This window comes from Notolepis coatsorum, assembly GCF_963971535.1.
Source record: "Notolepis coatsorum genome assembly, chromosome: 2".
NCBI classification, from domain to species: domain Eukaryota; kingdom Metazoa; phylum Chordata; class Actinopteri; order Aulopiformes; family Paralepididae; genus Notolepis; species Notolepis coatsorum.
Genome location: NC_140166.1, coordinates 78,506,813 through 78,522,092, shown reverse-complemented (window position 1 = coordinate 78,522,092; position 15,280 = coordinate 78,506,813). Strand labels below are relative to the sequence as shown.

Genomic DNA, 15,280 nt, shown 5'->3' with positions numbered 1-15,280 from the left:
CACTCTATTAGACACTTTACCCACTCTACTAGACACTTTACCCACTCTACTAGACACTTTATCCACTCTATTAGACACTTTACCCACTCTACTAGACACTTTATCCACTCTATTAGACACTTTACCCACTCTATTAGACACTTTATCCACTCTATTAGACACTTTACCCACTCTATTAGACACTTTCATGCGAATTCTGCCAATAACGGCGTACGACGTGATTCTGATCATAATTTCATATTTTCGCCATGGTATTCATATTTCACTCACGGAGCCTTGTCGGATGCTGTGTGAGCCAGCACAACTCTGCAACGCTTCAATACTGCCACCTGGTGGCTGATCGGCGAGTTGCAACCGGAAGTGGATCTCTTGTGATCCCGGTGCGTCTCCCTATTCCGTCCGGCCACTCGTTTATCGTCGCGGGACTCAATACACACACAGTGGATATGGATCTTTGCCATAACTCAATAATCTACATGATTTGGGCGTGTATTAGTAATATACAAACCGGAAATGGATCGCCTAGATCCCCACCACATAACTGGGATATGTTTGCTCCACTCTCATCACCCCCCGGTACGAGGAGACTGACGTGAGTTTCAGCGTTTTTGTTTATCATTTTCGATACAAACTGCTCTGATCAATATATCACCCATACTACATGAAGCATCTAACGACTATCACGGAATTATAAACGACCCCCCCCCCCTCCGTTCACCTGCGCATGATCAGTCATACCGTTTAGGACCATGTACAGTTGAAATTTTTAATATAGCGTCTATCGGTATCAAACTGCATTTGATGATCTAATATATGCATTTGTGCCTATATCTCACGTTCTGGGAAATACTGCAGAAAACGATAAAAACATATTTATACTCTAGACCAGGGGTGGCCAACCAGTCAGAGACTAAGAGCCACAAAAAAATGACTGTGGTACCACAAAGAGCCACACCATATACCAGCGTTTCTCAACCTTTTTTTCCAGTCACGGCACCCTTCATGTGTTTATAGGTCTCACCCTCTGGCCTCTGAAGTTGCTAATGTCTTTTTTATTTGGGCCTCACAGGGTTAAAAGTACCCTGTGAGACCCATGGTTGCAAAATTACAAAATCACTTTTAGCCATTTAAAAAAATAATGTTTATTTAAAAAATGTTAAAGGGGAACTATTTTACAATTTCTTTCACTATTTGGGCACTTTTACACAATTCCTGTGAGTCTATGGAACACCTAGGTTTTTTTTCTTTTTTTTTTTTTTAATTTGGGCCTCACAGGGTTAACCTCTTAAGCCCGAGATATACAGTAAAAGTGTATATTTTCAGCATTATGTTTGTTTACCAATTATTTTAACTGTTATTAGTGAAATATAAGATTATAGAAATCTCAGGGCATTGAGTCGGAAACCGGCGCATATTGACAGGAGGAAGTGGCACAGCCAAAAGTGAGTGTAGTCTTTTGAAGGAAGAGACTCAGGGCTTTCAAATTTCGAAAAACTACCCTACCCAGCTCACACCAGCCCCTGTCAATCATCTGACTTCTGGATTTACTTTTTTATTTCTCTTATTTTTTGGGATTATCTCCCACAAACCTGAACGTTATTGCCATAAAACAGAACGCAGTTAGTTTCTCTACCTTTCTGTGAACGTCTTGCAAAAAACGGTGTTGCAATACGATGAAGAATGGTGGAGAAATGTACATTATAAAAAAGATGGCAGAATTCAGTACTGTATCTACAAAACCTTCTGTTTAATCATCTTCCCTTTATTCATTTGCTTAGATTTTTCAGGTCTGGTCAATTTTAGCATGGTGTTATTTACAGTCATAGAATTATTTTTTTTTTTAATAGAATTGATATTCTCCTTTGGTTCATTACAATTTACTCAAGCCTAGTAACAGACACACTATTTCTGACACTGATCCATATATGTCCCTAGATTCAGATACCAAGAACATGCAAATGGACCATTTAAAAAAAAATTGTAAATGTTTATTCTACGTCCTTATGGAATGAGTGACATAAAAAAAAAAAAAGTAAAAAAAAAAAAAAAAAGTAAATTTTTTTTTTTTTTTTTTTTTTTTTTTTATGGATGGAAGAGCCGCACATTGACGGGCAAAGAGCCGCATGCGGCTCGCGAGCCGCGGGTTGGCCACCCCTGCTCTAGACGGTATTTTCGTATGAATGTGTGAATGAAAAAGTAAAACGTTCCTACATCCTGAACGATGGTTAATCGATGTTGAATGGGCCATAGTAATGTCAATTTAGCAATACAATTTAAAAAGTTATAGCCCTGCAAAGAAGGTGAACATCTCCATAGACTTACAGTGCTGGCAGAGATCAAACAGCGATGGATATAAGCGTGGCAGAGAATGGGTTAAGCTATAAAATACCATAATATTAGTAATAACAGTAAAGACAATCAACAGAAACATATTCAATTACAAAATAATCATTCAATCGGGTAGTCATTTTACAGATGTAGCCACCCAGATACATGTATTTACAGAGCTTGTTCTCTTATTGTATGACAACCATCTACATATTTTGCAGCTAATGCTGTACACTGACTTTTCTCCCCACACATATACAACAGCTTTTGATGATCAGGGTGATGGATAAACTGTGGATCAATTTTATTTATTTTATCAAAGAAAACTTATCTTAGATCCTTATATTTCTCACAGTGTAGTAGGAAGTGAGATTCTGTCTCAACATCCCCCTGATGACAAAGTGAACACAGCCTGGCCTCTCTGGGCAGCCAGTTCTGCCTGTGACGCCTGTTTCTATGGCTAGGCTATGTCCACTCAGTCTGTACCGTGTCAATGACTTTCTTAATTTTATATCATTCACAGTGGTCAGGTATTCTGCCACCGTGCACTCTCTGTTTAGGGTCAAATAGAATTCTAATTTACTTTGTGATTTGGTAGATTTGTTCCAATATTCTATATAATTTTCTTTTTGTTTTGAGAATATTTGGTTGGGCCAGATTGCTTGGTGTCTGTCCTGAAGCCCTGGTGTTTGTGGGCAGAGATTTCTGACTAGCTGGCAGAGGGGACTCTTATCTGGGTTCATTCTGCACAGTGATTGATTGAATGAACATTTTATTAACAGATTGCAGAATGGGTACAATACAGTACGGCTCAATACACACAATTGTTAAGGGGATGCAGACCAGAGAAAGACTTTCGTCTTGTTTACATCAGGGTCCCCCATTTTCAATTCATAATGAATTGTAAGTAAGGGTGCAACTTCCATTCTTTTTGGATCTAGCCCTGAGTGTGTGCGCTCTGACACTGGTTGTAAATGGTTATGAGCGTTATATGTCACTCCCTGTATTGTAAATTGTTCATATGCGTGTTGTCACTACTGTATGTATAATTGTAAATAAGTAAATGTATGTGTTGTAAATAAATATAGTTAATATTTTTTTTTATATATATATATAATATTTATTTACCTAATTTATGTGCAATCGTTTCATTTCAGCTCAGTGTATAGAAATGAAACACTGCACTCTACTAGACACTTTGGCAGATAAACAACTGAAAATGTCTTGGTCTTTGTACTAATGTTGCTGTTCTTGCAGGTTGGGCTCCTGACTACCTTTGCCATCCTGCTGCATGAGATCCCCCACGAGGTGAGATCACAGACACCGTTATCCTCTTACTACTATCTTGAACGGGCCTCTAAACCAACTGTCCCACCAGTGGCACTGATGTGACGGTCTTTAGTTGGTGGCACCAGCACAAGATTTGTTCTCTTGTAATTTTTCGTCGTTTTTTGCTGCTCAGTTTTCAGGACCTTAATTGCATAATGATCTTTTTCTTTTATGTTCTCTATTTTCTACCCATGAGCAGTGGCTGATATTACAAGTGAACTCTTTTCAGAAAATTAAATATAGATAAATGATACGGGGGAGTTATTTTTCAGCGTTGAACCGGATGACCATTTCGTTCTCCTCCATTGAGCGATTGTTTTCATCTGAAGAGTTGAAGAGTAGTCGGGAGGGGCTCGGGGTTCTGGGTCACATATCTGTCACTACAGGCTTCGTTTGTTGCATAAAGCAACATAACAAATTAATTTAGATATATGGATGGGATATGAGTCCTTTTTATTAATTTTACAAGACAAGAGTCAGAATTAGTCACAGGATTGGGACAAGACAAGAGACAGAAGTCACCGGATTGGGACAAGACAAGAGACAGAATTAGTCACAGGATTGAGACGAGACAAGAACCAGAATTAGTCACAGGATTGGGACAAGAGTCAGGATTAGTCACAGGATTGGGACAAGAGTCAGAATTAGTCACAGGATTGAGACAAGAACCAGAATTAATCACAGGTTTGGAACAAGACAAGAAACAGAATTAGTCGCAGGATTGGGACAGAAGGGTGGCTCTGCATCTCTGCCTCATCATTCCCGTCTCTCTCCTCCCCTTATTTAGCCATTTTAAATAATCGGCTGTCGACAGCTTAATTTGGGCACTTGGATGAGTTGAGTAGGCAATATTCTTCTTCACAATGAATGCATTGTTTGCCTAACTATAATAGAAAGACTAAGCAATACCAGAGCAGTATGTCAAAGCAGATTATTACATGGCTGCATCTTTTGTTTTAATGAACCCTTCGACCCCCGCCCCCAATCACAACAATGCGACCCAAGTAAAATATTAACTCACACTTCCCAAAACAAAGGCTGCAGTCTAGAGCTCTGTTAAAGATGATCATAAAGTGCTTGTTAGGATTTTAAGCTCTTAACTAAATTACGATAAACAGAGTGAGAGTAAGGCTGAGTATGATAATTGATCATTTATATTTATCGTAGTTTAATTTATGTGATTGATTACCTTTGATTGTTTCCATTTTATGTTGATGCCCTTGTTATGACTGATGTCGTCTGCAGGTGGGGGACTTTGCCATCCTGCTACGGGCTGGTTTTGACCGCTGGAGTGCTGCATGCCTGCAACTGTCCACAGCGCTGGTAGGGGTGCTGGGCGCCATCTTCGCCCTGTGTGCCCAGTCACCTAAAGGCACAGGTGAGACATTACCCAGAGACGGGACATTATCCACAGATGGGACATTACCCAGAGACAGGACATTACCCAGAGAGAGGACATTACCCAGAGAGAGGACATTACCCAGAGAGAGGACATTACCCAGAGAGAGGACATTATCAAGATGACAGGACATTATCCAGAGAGAGACGGGACATTACCCAGAGAGAGGACATTACCCAGAGAGAGGACATTACCCAGAGAGACGACATTACCCAGAGAGAGGACATTACCCAGAGAGACGACATTATCCAGAGAGAGAGAGGACATTACCTAGAGAGAGAGAGGACATTACCCAGAGAGAGAGAGGACATTACCCAGAGACAGGACATTACCCAGAGACAGGACATTACCCAGAGACAGGACATTACCCAGAGACAGGACATTACCCAGAGACAGGACATTACCCAGAGACAGGACATTACCCAGAGACGGGACATTACCCAGAGACAGGACATTACCCAGAGAGAGACGGGACATTACCCAGAGACAGGACATTACCCAGAGAGAGGACATTACCCAGAGAGAGGACATTACCCAGAGACAGGACATTACCCAGAGAGAGGACATTACCCAGAGAGACGACATTACCCAGAGAGAGGACATTACCCAGAGAGACGACATTATCCAGAGAGAGAGAGGACATTACCTAGAGAGAGAGAGGACATTACCCAGAGAGAGAGAGGACATTACCCAGAGACAGGACATTACCCAGAGACAGGACATTACCCAGAGACAGGACATTACCCAGAGACAGGACATTACCCAGAGACAGGACATTACCCAGAGACGGGACATTACCCAGAGACAGGACATTACCCAGAGAGAGACGGGACATTACCCAGAGACAGGACATTACCCAGAGAGAGGACATTACCCAGAGAGAGGACATTACCCAGAGACAGGACATTACCCAGAGAGAGGACATTACCCAGAGACAGGACATTACCCAGAGAGAGGACATTAACCAGAGACAGGACATTACCCAGAGAGAGGACATTACCCAGAGAGAGGACATTACCCAGAGACAGGACATTACCCAGAGACAGGACATTACCCAGAGACAGGACATTACCCAGAGAGACGACATTACCCAGAGAGAGGACATTACCCAGAGAGAGGACATTACCCAGAGAGAGGACATTACCCAGAGAGAGGACATTACCCAGAGACAGGACATTACCCAGAGAGAGGACATTACCCAGAGACAGGACATTACCCAGAGAGAGGACATTAACCAGAGAGAGGACATTAACCAGAGACAGGACATTACCCAGAGAGAGGACATTACCCAGAGAGAGGACATTACCCAGAGACAGGACATTACCCAGAGACAGGACATTACCCAGAGAGACGACATTACCCAGAGAGAGGACATTACCCAGAGACAGGACATTACCCAGAGAGAGGACATTACCCAGAGAGAGGACATTACCCAGAGAGAGGACATTACCCAGAGACGGGACATTACCCAGAGACAGGACATTACCCAGAGACAGGACATTACCCAGAGACGGGACATTACCCAGAGACGGGACATTACCCAGAGACAGGACATTACCCAGAGAGAGACAGGACATTACCCAGAGAGAGACAGGACATTACCCAGAGAGAGACAGGACATTACCCAGAGACAGGACATTACCCAGAGACAGGACATTACCCAGAGACAGGACATTACCCAGAGAGAGACAGGACATTACCCAGAGAGAGACAGGACATTACCCAGAGAGAGACAGGACATTACCCAGAGACAGGACATTACCCAGAGAGAGACGGGACATTACCCAGAGACGGGACATTACCCAGAGACGGGACATTACCCAGAGACAGGACATTACCCAGAGACAGGACATTACCCAGAGACAGGACATTACCCAGAGACAGGACATTACCCAGAGAGAGACAGGCCATTACCCAGAGAGAGACAGGACATTACCCAGAGAGAGACAGGCCATTACCCAGAGAGAGGACATTACCCAGAGAGAGGACATTACCCAGAGAGAGGACATTACCCAGAGAGACGACATTATCCAGAGAGAGAGAGGACATTACCCAGAGAGAGAGAGGACATTACCCAGAGAGAGAGAGGACATTACCCAGAGAGAGAGAGGACATTACCCAGAGACAGGACATTACCCAGAGACAGGACATTACCCAGAGAGAGACAGGACATTACCCAGAGACAGGACATTACCCAGAGAGAGACGGGACATTACCCAGAGACAGGACATTACCCAGAGAGAGACAGGACATTACCCAGAGAGAGGACATTACCCAGAGAGACGACATTACCCAGAGACAGGACATTACCCAGAGAGACGACATTACCCAGAGACAGGACATTACCCAGAGACAGGACATTACCCAGAGAGACGACATTACCCAGAGACAGGACATTACCCAGAGCGACGACATTACCCAGAGAGACGACATTACCCAGAGACAGGACATTACCCAGAGACAGGACATTACCCAGAGAGACGACATTACCCAGAGAGAGACAGGACATTACCCAGAGAGACGACATTACCCAGAGAGACGACATTACCCAGAGACAGGACATTACCCAGAGAGACGACATTACCCAGAGAGAGAGAGGACATTACCCAGAGAGAGAGAGGACATTACCCAGAGAGACGACATTACCCAGAGACAGGACATTACCCAGAGACAGGACATTACCCAGAGACAGGACATTACCCAGAGACAGGACATTACCCAGAGACAGGACATTACCCAGAGACAGGACATTACCCAGAGACAGGACATTACCCAGAGAGAGACAGGACATTACCCAGAGAGACAGGACATTACCCAGAGACAGGACATTACCCAGAGAGAGGACATTACCCAGAGAGAGGACATTACCCAGAGAGAGACAGGACATTACCCAGAGAGAGACAGGACATTACCCAGAGACGGGACATTACCCAGAGAGAGACGGGACATTACCCAGAGACAGGACATTACCCAGAGACGGGACATTACCCAGAGAGACGACATTACCCAGAGAGACGACATTACCCAGAGACAGGGCATTACCCAGAGAGAGACAGGACATTACCCAGAGAGAGACGGGACATTACCCAGAGACGGGACATTACCCAGAGAGAGACAGGACATTACCCAGAGAGAGACGGGACATTACCCAGAGAGAGGACATTACCCAGAGAGAGGACATTACCCAGAGACAGGACATTACCCAGAGACGGGACATTACCCAGAGAGACGACATTACCCAGAGACAGGACATTACCCAGAGACAGGACATTACCCAGAGACAGGACATTACCCAGAGAGAGACGGGACATTACCCAGAGAGAGACAGGACATTACCCAGAGACAGGACATTACCCAGAGACAGGACATTACCCAGAGACAGGACATTACCCAGAGAGAGACGGGACATTACCCAGAGACAGGACATTACCCAGAGAGAGACAGGACATTACCCAGAGAGAGGACATTACCCAGAGAGACGACATTACCCAGAGACAGGACATTACCCAGAGAGACGACATTACCCAGAGACAGGACATTACCCAGAGACAGGACATTACCCAGAGAGACGACATTACCTAGAGACAGGACATTACCCAGAGACAGGACATTACCCAGAGACAGGACATTACCCAGAGACAGGACATTACCCAGAGACAGGACATTACCCAGAGAGAGACAGGACATTACCCAGAGAGACAGGACATTACCCAGAGACAGGACATTACCCAGAGAGAGGACATTACCCAGAGAGAGGACATTACCCAGAGAGAGACAGGACATTACCCAGAGAGAGACAGGACATTACCCAGAGACGGGACATTACCCAGAGAGAGACGGGACATTACCCAGAGACAGGACATTACCCAGAGACGGGACATTACCCAGAGAGACGACATTACCCAGAGAGACGACATTACCCAGAGACAGGGCATTACCCAGAGAGAGACAGGACATTACCCAGAGAGAGACGGGACATTACCCAGAGACGGGACATTACCCAGAGAGAGACAGGACATTACCCAGAGAGAGACGGGACATTACCCAGAGAGAGGACATTACCCAGAGAGAGGACATTACCCAGAGACAGGACATTACCCAGAGACGGGACATTACCCAGAGAGACGACATTACCCAGAGACAGGACATTACCCAGAGACAGGACATTACCCAGAGACAGGACATTACCCAGAGAGAGACGGGACATTACCCAGAGAGAGACAGGACATTACCCAGAGACAGGACATTACCCAGAGACAGGACATTACCCAGAGACAGGACATTACCCAGAGAGAGACGGGACATTACCCAGAGACAGGACATTACCCAGAGAGAGACAGGACATTACCCAGAGAGAGGACATTACCCAGAGAGACGACATTACCCAGAGACAGGACATTACCCAGAGAGACGACATTACCCAGAGACAGGACATTACCCAGAGACAGGACATTACCCAGAGAGACGACATTACCTAGAGACGGGACATTACCCAGAGCGACGACATTACCCAGAGAGACGACATTACCCAGAGACAGGACATTACCCAGAGACAGGACATTACCCAGAGAGACGACATTACCCAGAGAGAGACAGGACATTACCCAGAGAGACGACATTACCCAGAGAGACGACATTACCCAGAGACAGGACATTACCCAGAGAGACGACATTACCCAGAGAGAGAGAGGACATTACCCAGAGAGAGAGAGGACATTACCCAGAGAGACGACATTACCCAGAGACAGGACATTACCCAGAGACAGGACATTACCCAGAGACAGGACATTACCCAGAGACAGGACATTACCCAGAGACAGGACATTACCCAGAGACAGGACATTACCCAGAGAGAGACAGGACATTACCCAGAGACAGGACATTACCCAGAGAGACAGGACATTACCCAGAGAGACGACATTACCCAGAGACAGGACATTACCCAGAGAGAGGACATTACCCAGAGAGAGGACATTACCCAGAGAGAGACAGGACATTACCCAGAGAGAGACAGGACATTACCCAGAGACGGGACATTACCCAGAGAGAGACGGGACATTACCCAGAGACAGGACATTACCCAGAGACGGGACATTACCCAGAGAGACGACATTACCCAGAGAGACGACATTACCCAGAGACAGGGCATTACCCAGAGAGAGACAGGACATTACCCAGAGAGAGACAGGACATTACCCAGAGACGGGACATTACCCAGAGAGAGACAGGACATTACCCAGAGAGAGACGGGACATTACCCAGAGAGAGGACATTACCCAGAGAGAGGACATTACCCAGAGACAGGACATTACCCAGAGACGGGACATTACCCAGAGAGACGACATTACCCAGAGACAGGACATTACCCAGAGACAGGACATTACCCAGAGACAGGACATTACCCAGAGAGAGACGGGACATTACCCAGAGACAGGACATTACCCAGAGAGAGGACATTACCCAGAGACAGGACATTACCCAGAGAGAGACGGGACATTACCCAGAGAGAGACGGAACATTACCCAGAGACGGGACATTACCCAGAGACGGGACATTACCCAGAGAGAGACAGGACATTACCCAGAGAGAGGACATTACCCAGAGACAGGACATTACCCAGAGACAGGACATTACCCAGAGACACGACATTACCCAGAGACAGGACATTACCCAGAGAGACGACATTACCCAGAGACAGGACATTACCCAGAGAGAGGACATTACCCAGAGAGAGGACATTACCCAGAGAGAGACAGGACATTACCCAGAGAGAGACAGGACATTACCCAGATACGGGACATTACCCAGAGAGAGACGGGACATTACCCAGAGAGAGGACATTACCCAGAGACAGGACATTACCCAGAGACGGGACATTACCCAGAGAGAGACGGGACATTACCCAGAGACGGGACATTACCCAGATACGGGACATTACCCAGAGAGAGACAGGACATTACCCAGAGAGAGGACATTACCCAGAGACAGGACATTACCCAGAGACAGGACATTACCCAGAGACAGGACATTACCCAGAGACAGGACATTACCCAGAGACAGGACATTACCCAGAGAGAGGACATTACCCAGAGAGAGGACATTACCCAGAGAGAGGACATTACCCAGAGAGAGACGGGACATTACCCAGAGAGAGGACATTACCCAGAGAGAGACGGGACATTACCCAGAGAGACGACATTACCCAGAGAGAGACGGGACATTACCCAGAGACGGGACATTACCCAGAGACGGGACATTACCCAGAGACAGGACATTACCCAGAGAGAGACAGGACATTACCCAGAGACAGGACATTACCCAGAGACGGGACATTACCCAGAGAGAGACAGGACATTACCCAGAGACAGGACATTACCCAGAGACAGGACATTACCCAGAGAGAGACAGGACATTACCCAGAGACGGGACATTACCCAGAGAGAGACAGGACATTACCCAGAGACAGGACATTACCCAGAGACGGGACATTACCCAGAGACGGGACATTACCCAGAGACAGGACATTACCCAGAGAGAGGACATTACCCAGAGAGAGGACATTACCCAGAGAGAGGACATTACCCAGAGAGAGGACATTACCCAGAGAGAGACAGGACATTACCCAGAGACGGGACATTACCCAGAGACAGGACATTACCCAGAGACAGGACATTACCCAGAGAGAGACAGGACATTACCCAGAGAGAGACGGGACATTACCCAGAGAGAGACAGGACATTACCCAGAGAGAGGACATTACCCAGAGACAGGACATTACCCAGAGACAGGACATTACCCAGAGACAGGACATTACCCAGAGACAGGACATTACCCAGAGAGAGGACATTACCCAGAGAGAGGACATTACCCAGAGAGAGGACATTACCCAGAGAGAGACAGGACATTACCCAGAGAGAGGACATTACCCAGAGAGAGACGGGACATTACCCAGAGAGACGACATTACCCAGAGAGAGACGGGACATTACCCAGAGACAGGACATTACCCAGAGACGGGACATTACCCAGAGAGAGAAGGGACATTACCCAGAGACGGGACATTACCCAGATACGGGACATTACCCAGAGAGAGACAGGACATTACCCAGAGAGAGGACATTACCCAGAGACAGGACATTACCCAGAGACAGGACATTACCCAGAGACAGGACATTACCCAGAGACAGGACATTACCCAGAGACAGGACATTACCCAGAGAGAGGACATTACCCAGAGAGAGGACATTACCCAGAGAGAGGACATTACCCAGAGAGAGACAGGACATTACCCAGAGAGAGGACATTACCCAGAGAGAGACGGGACATTACCCAGAGAGACGACATTACCCAGAGAGAGACGGGACATTACCCAGAGACGGGACATTACCCAGAGACGGGACATTACCCAGAGACAGGACATTACCCAGAGAGAGACAGGACATTACCCAGAGACAGGACATTACCCAGAGACGGGACATTACCCAGAGAGAGACAGGACATTACCCAGAGACAGGACATTACCCAGAGACAGGACATTACCCAGAGAGAGACAGGACATTACCCAGAGACGGGACATTACCCAGAGAGAGACAGGACATTACCCAGAGACAGGACATTACCCAGAGACGGGACATTACCCAGAGACGGGACATTACCCAGAGACAGGACATTACCCAGAGAGAGGACATTACCCAGAGAGAGGACATTACCCAGAGAGAGGACATTACCCAGAGAGAGGACATTACCCAGAGAGAGACAGGACATTACCCAGAGACGGGACATTACCCAGAGACAGGACATTACCCAGAGACAGGACATTACCCAGAGAGAGACAGGACATTACCCAGAGAGAGACGGGACATTACCCAGAGAGAGACAGGACATTACCCAGAGAGAGGACATTACCCAGAGACAGGACATTACCCAGAGACAGGACATTACCCAGAGACAGGACATTACCCAGAGACAGGACATTACCCAGAGACAGGACATTACCCAGAGAGAGGACATTACCCAGAGAGAGGACATTACCCAGAGAGAGGACATTACCCAGAGAGAGACAGGACATTACCCAGAGAGAGGACATTACCCAGAGAGAGACGGGACATTACCCAGAGAGACGACATTACCCAGAGAGAGACGGGACATTACCCAGAGACGGGACATTACCCAGAGACGGGACATTACCCAGAGACAGGACATTACCCAGAGAGAGACAGGACATTACCCAGAGACAGGACATTACCCAGAGACGGGACATTACCCAGAGAGAGACAGGACATTACCCAGAGACAGGACATTACCCAGAGACAGGACATTACCCAGAGAGAGACAGGACATTACCCAGAGACGGGACATTACCCAGAGAGAGACAGGACATTACCCAGAGACAGGACATTACCCAGAGACGGGACATTACCCAGAGACGGGACATTACCCAGAGACAGGACATTACCCAGAGAGAGGACATTACCCAGAGAGAGGACATTACCCAGAGAGAGGACATTACCCAGAGAGAGACAGGACATTACCCAGAGACGGGACATTACCCAGAGACAGGACATTACCCAGAGACAGGACATTACCCAGAGAGAGACAGGACATTACCCAGAGAGAGACGGGACATTACCCAGAGAGAGACAGGACATTACCCAGAGACGGGACATTGCCCAGAGACAGGACATTACCCAGAGAGAGACAGGACATTACCCAGAGAGAGGACATTACCCAGAGACAGGACATTACCCAGAGAGAGACAGGACATTACCCAGAGAGAGACGGGACATTACCCAGAGACAGGACATTACCCAGAGAGAGACAGGACATTACCCAGAGAGAGGACATTACCCAGAGACGGGACATTACCCAGAGAGAGACAGGACATTACCCAGAGACAGGACATTACCCAGAGACAGGACATTACCCAGAGACGGGACATTACCCAGAGAGAGACAGGACATTACCCAGAGACAGGACATTACCCAGAGACGGGACATTACCCAGAGACAGGACATTACCCAGAGAGAGACAGGACATTACCCAGAGAGAGACCGGACATTACCCAGAGAGAGACGGGACATTACCCAGAGACAGACAGGACATTACCCAGAGACAGACATGACATTACCCAGAGACAGGACATTACCCAGAGAGAGACGGGACATTACCCAGAGACAGACAGGACATTACCCAGAGACAGGACATTACCCAGAGACGGGACATTACCCAGAGAGAGACATGACATTACCCAGAGAGAGGACATTACCCAGAGACAGGACATTACCCAGAGAGAGACAGGACATTACCCAGAGACAGGACATTACCCAGAGACAGGACATTACCCAGAGACAGGACATTACCCAGAGACAGGACATTACCCAGAGAGAGACAGGACATTACCCAGAGAGAGACAGGACATTACCCAGAGAGAGACGGGACATTACCCAGAGACAGACAGGACATTACCCAGAGACAGACAGGACATTACCCAGAGACAGGACATTACCCAGAGAGAGACGGGACATTACCCAGAGACAGACAGGACATTACCCAGAGACGGGACATTACATGGAGATTCACTACCATCATCACTTATCACATTGCGAGTGTCCTGGAGTAAAAAAAAAAATTTGTTTCCACAGAAACACCTGTTTTACATGTTTCACACCAAGTAATTTGAAACCCTCCTTATTCTCTCCAGAGGATGCGACCGTGTGGATATTGCCGTTCACATCTGGAAGCTTCTTGTACATAGCCTTGGTGAACGTGGTGCCTGACCTGCTGGAGGAGACCAGTCTCAGGTATGGTTGGTATTCGGGTACCTCAGACAAAGAACCACATAAGTCCGTTTTCATCAAGTTTTCTGAGGGACAATGTTTTCAAACGTTATTATCTAAAGATGGTAAGTGAGAGTGTTGTGTTCACTCAATGGTAAAGACAGTCGAGGTTGAGTACTTTACTATCTAAAGATGGTAAGTTATAGTGTTGTGTTCACTCATAGTAAAAGACAGTAGAGGTTGAGTAGTTCCTTGTTATATATCACATTCACACTCAAATCACCAAGTGATTTAGATTAATTTCACAACTCCAAATACATGGACTGTCTAAAGAAATAAATTGAAAACTGACTTACGTATATGGTTCTTAAGTGCAAGGGTTACATTTTCACACTATTCACATTATCTTTAGCAGCATTCAGAGCAGAACTAGTATTGGTAAATTCACA

At 46.5% G+C, this 15,280-nt stretch overlaps 1 protein-coding gene across 2 annotated transcripts in view; it reads left to right on the top strand.

Moving 5' to 3' along the window:
* Positions 1 to 15,280, top strand: part of slc39a13 (solute carrier family 39 member 13) — a 61,086-nt gene that overhangs the window by 31,639 nt on the left and 14,167 nt on the right. For both annotated transcript variants that reach the window (XM_084307839.1, XM_084307840.1), the window contains exons 7-9: positions 3,586 to 3,636; positions 4,903 to 5,035; positions 14,756 to 14,855. In XM_084307839.1, coding sequence (XP_084163965.1) covers positions 3,586 to 3,636; positions 4,903 to 5,035; positions 14,756 to 14,855 — 284 coding nt within the window. The remainder of the gene's footprint in view (positions 1 to 3,585; positions 3,637 to 4,902; positions 5,036 to 14,755; positions 14,856 to 15,280) is intronic.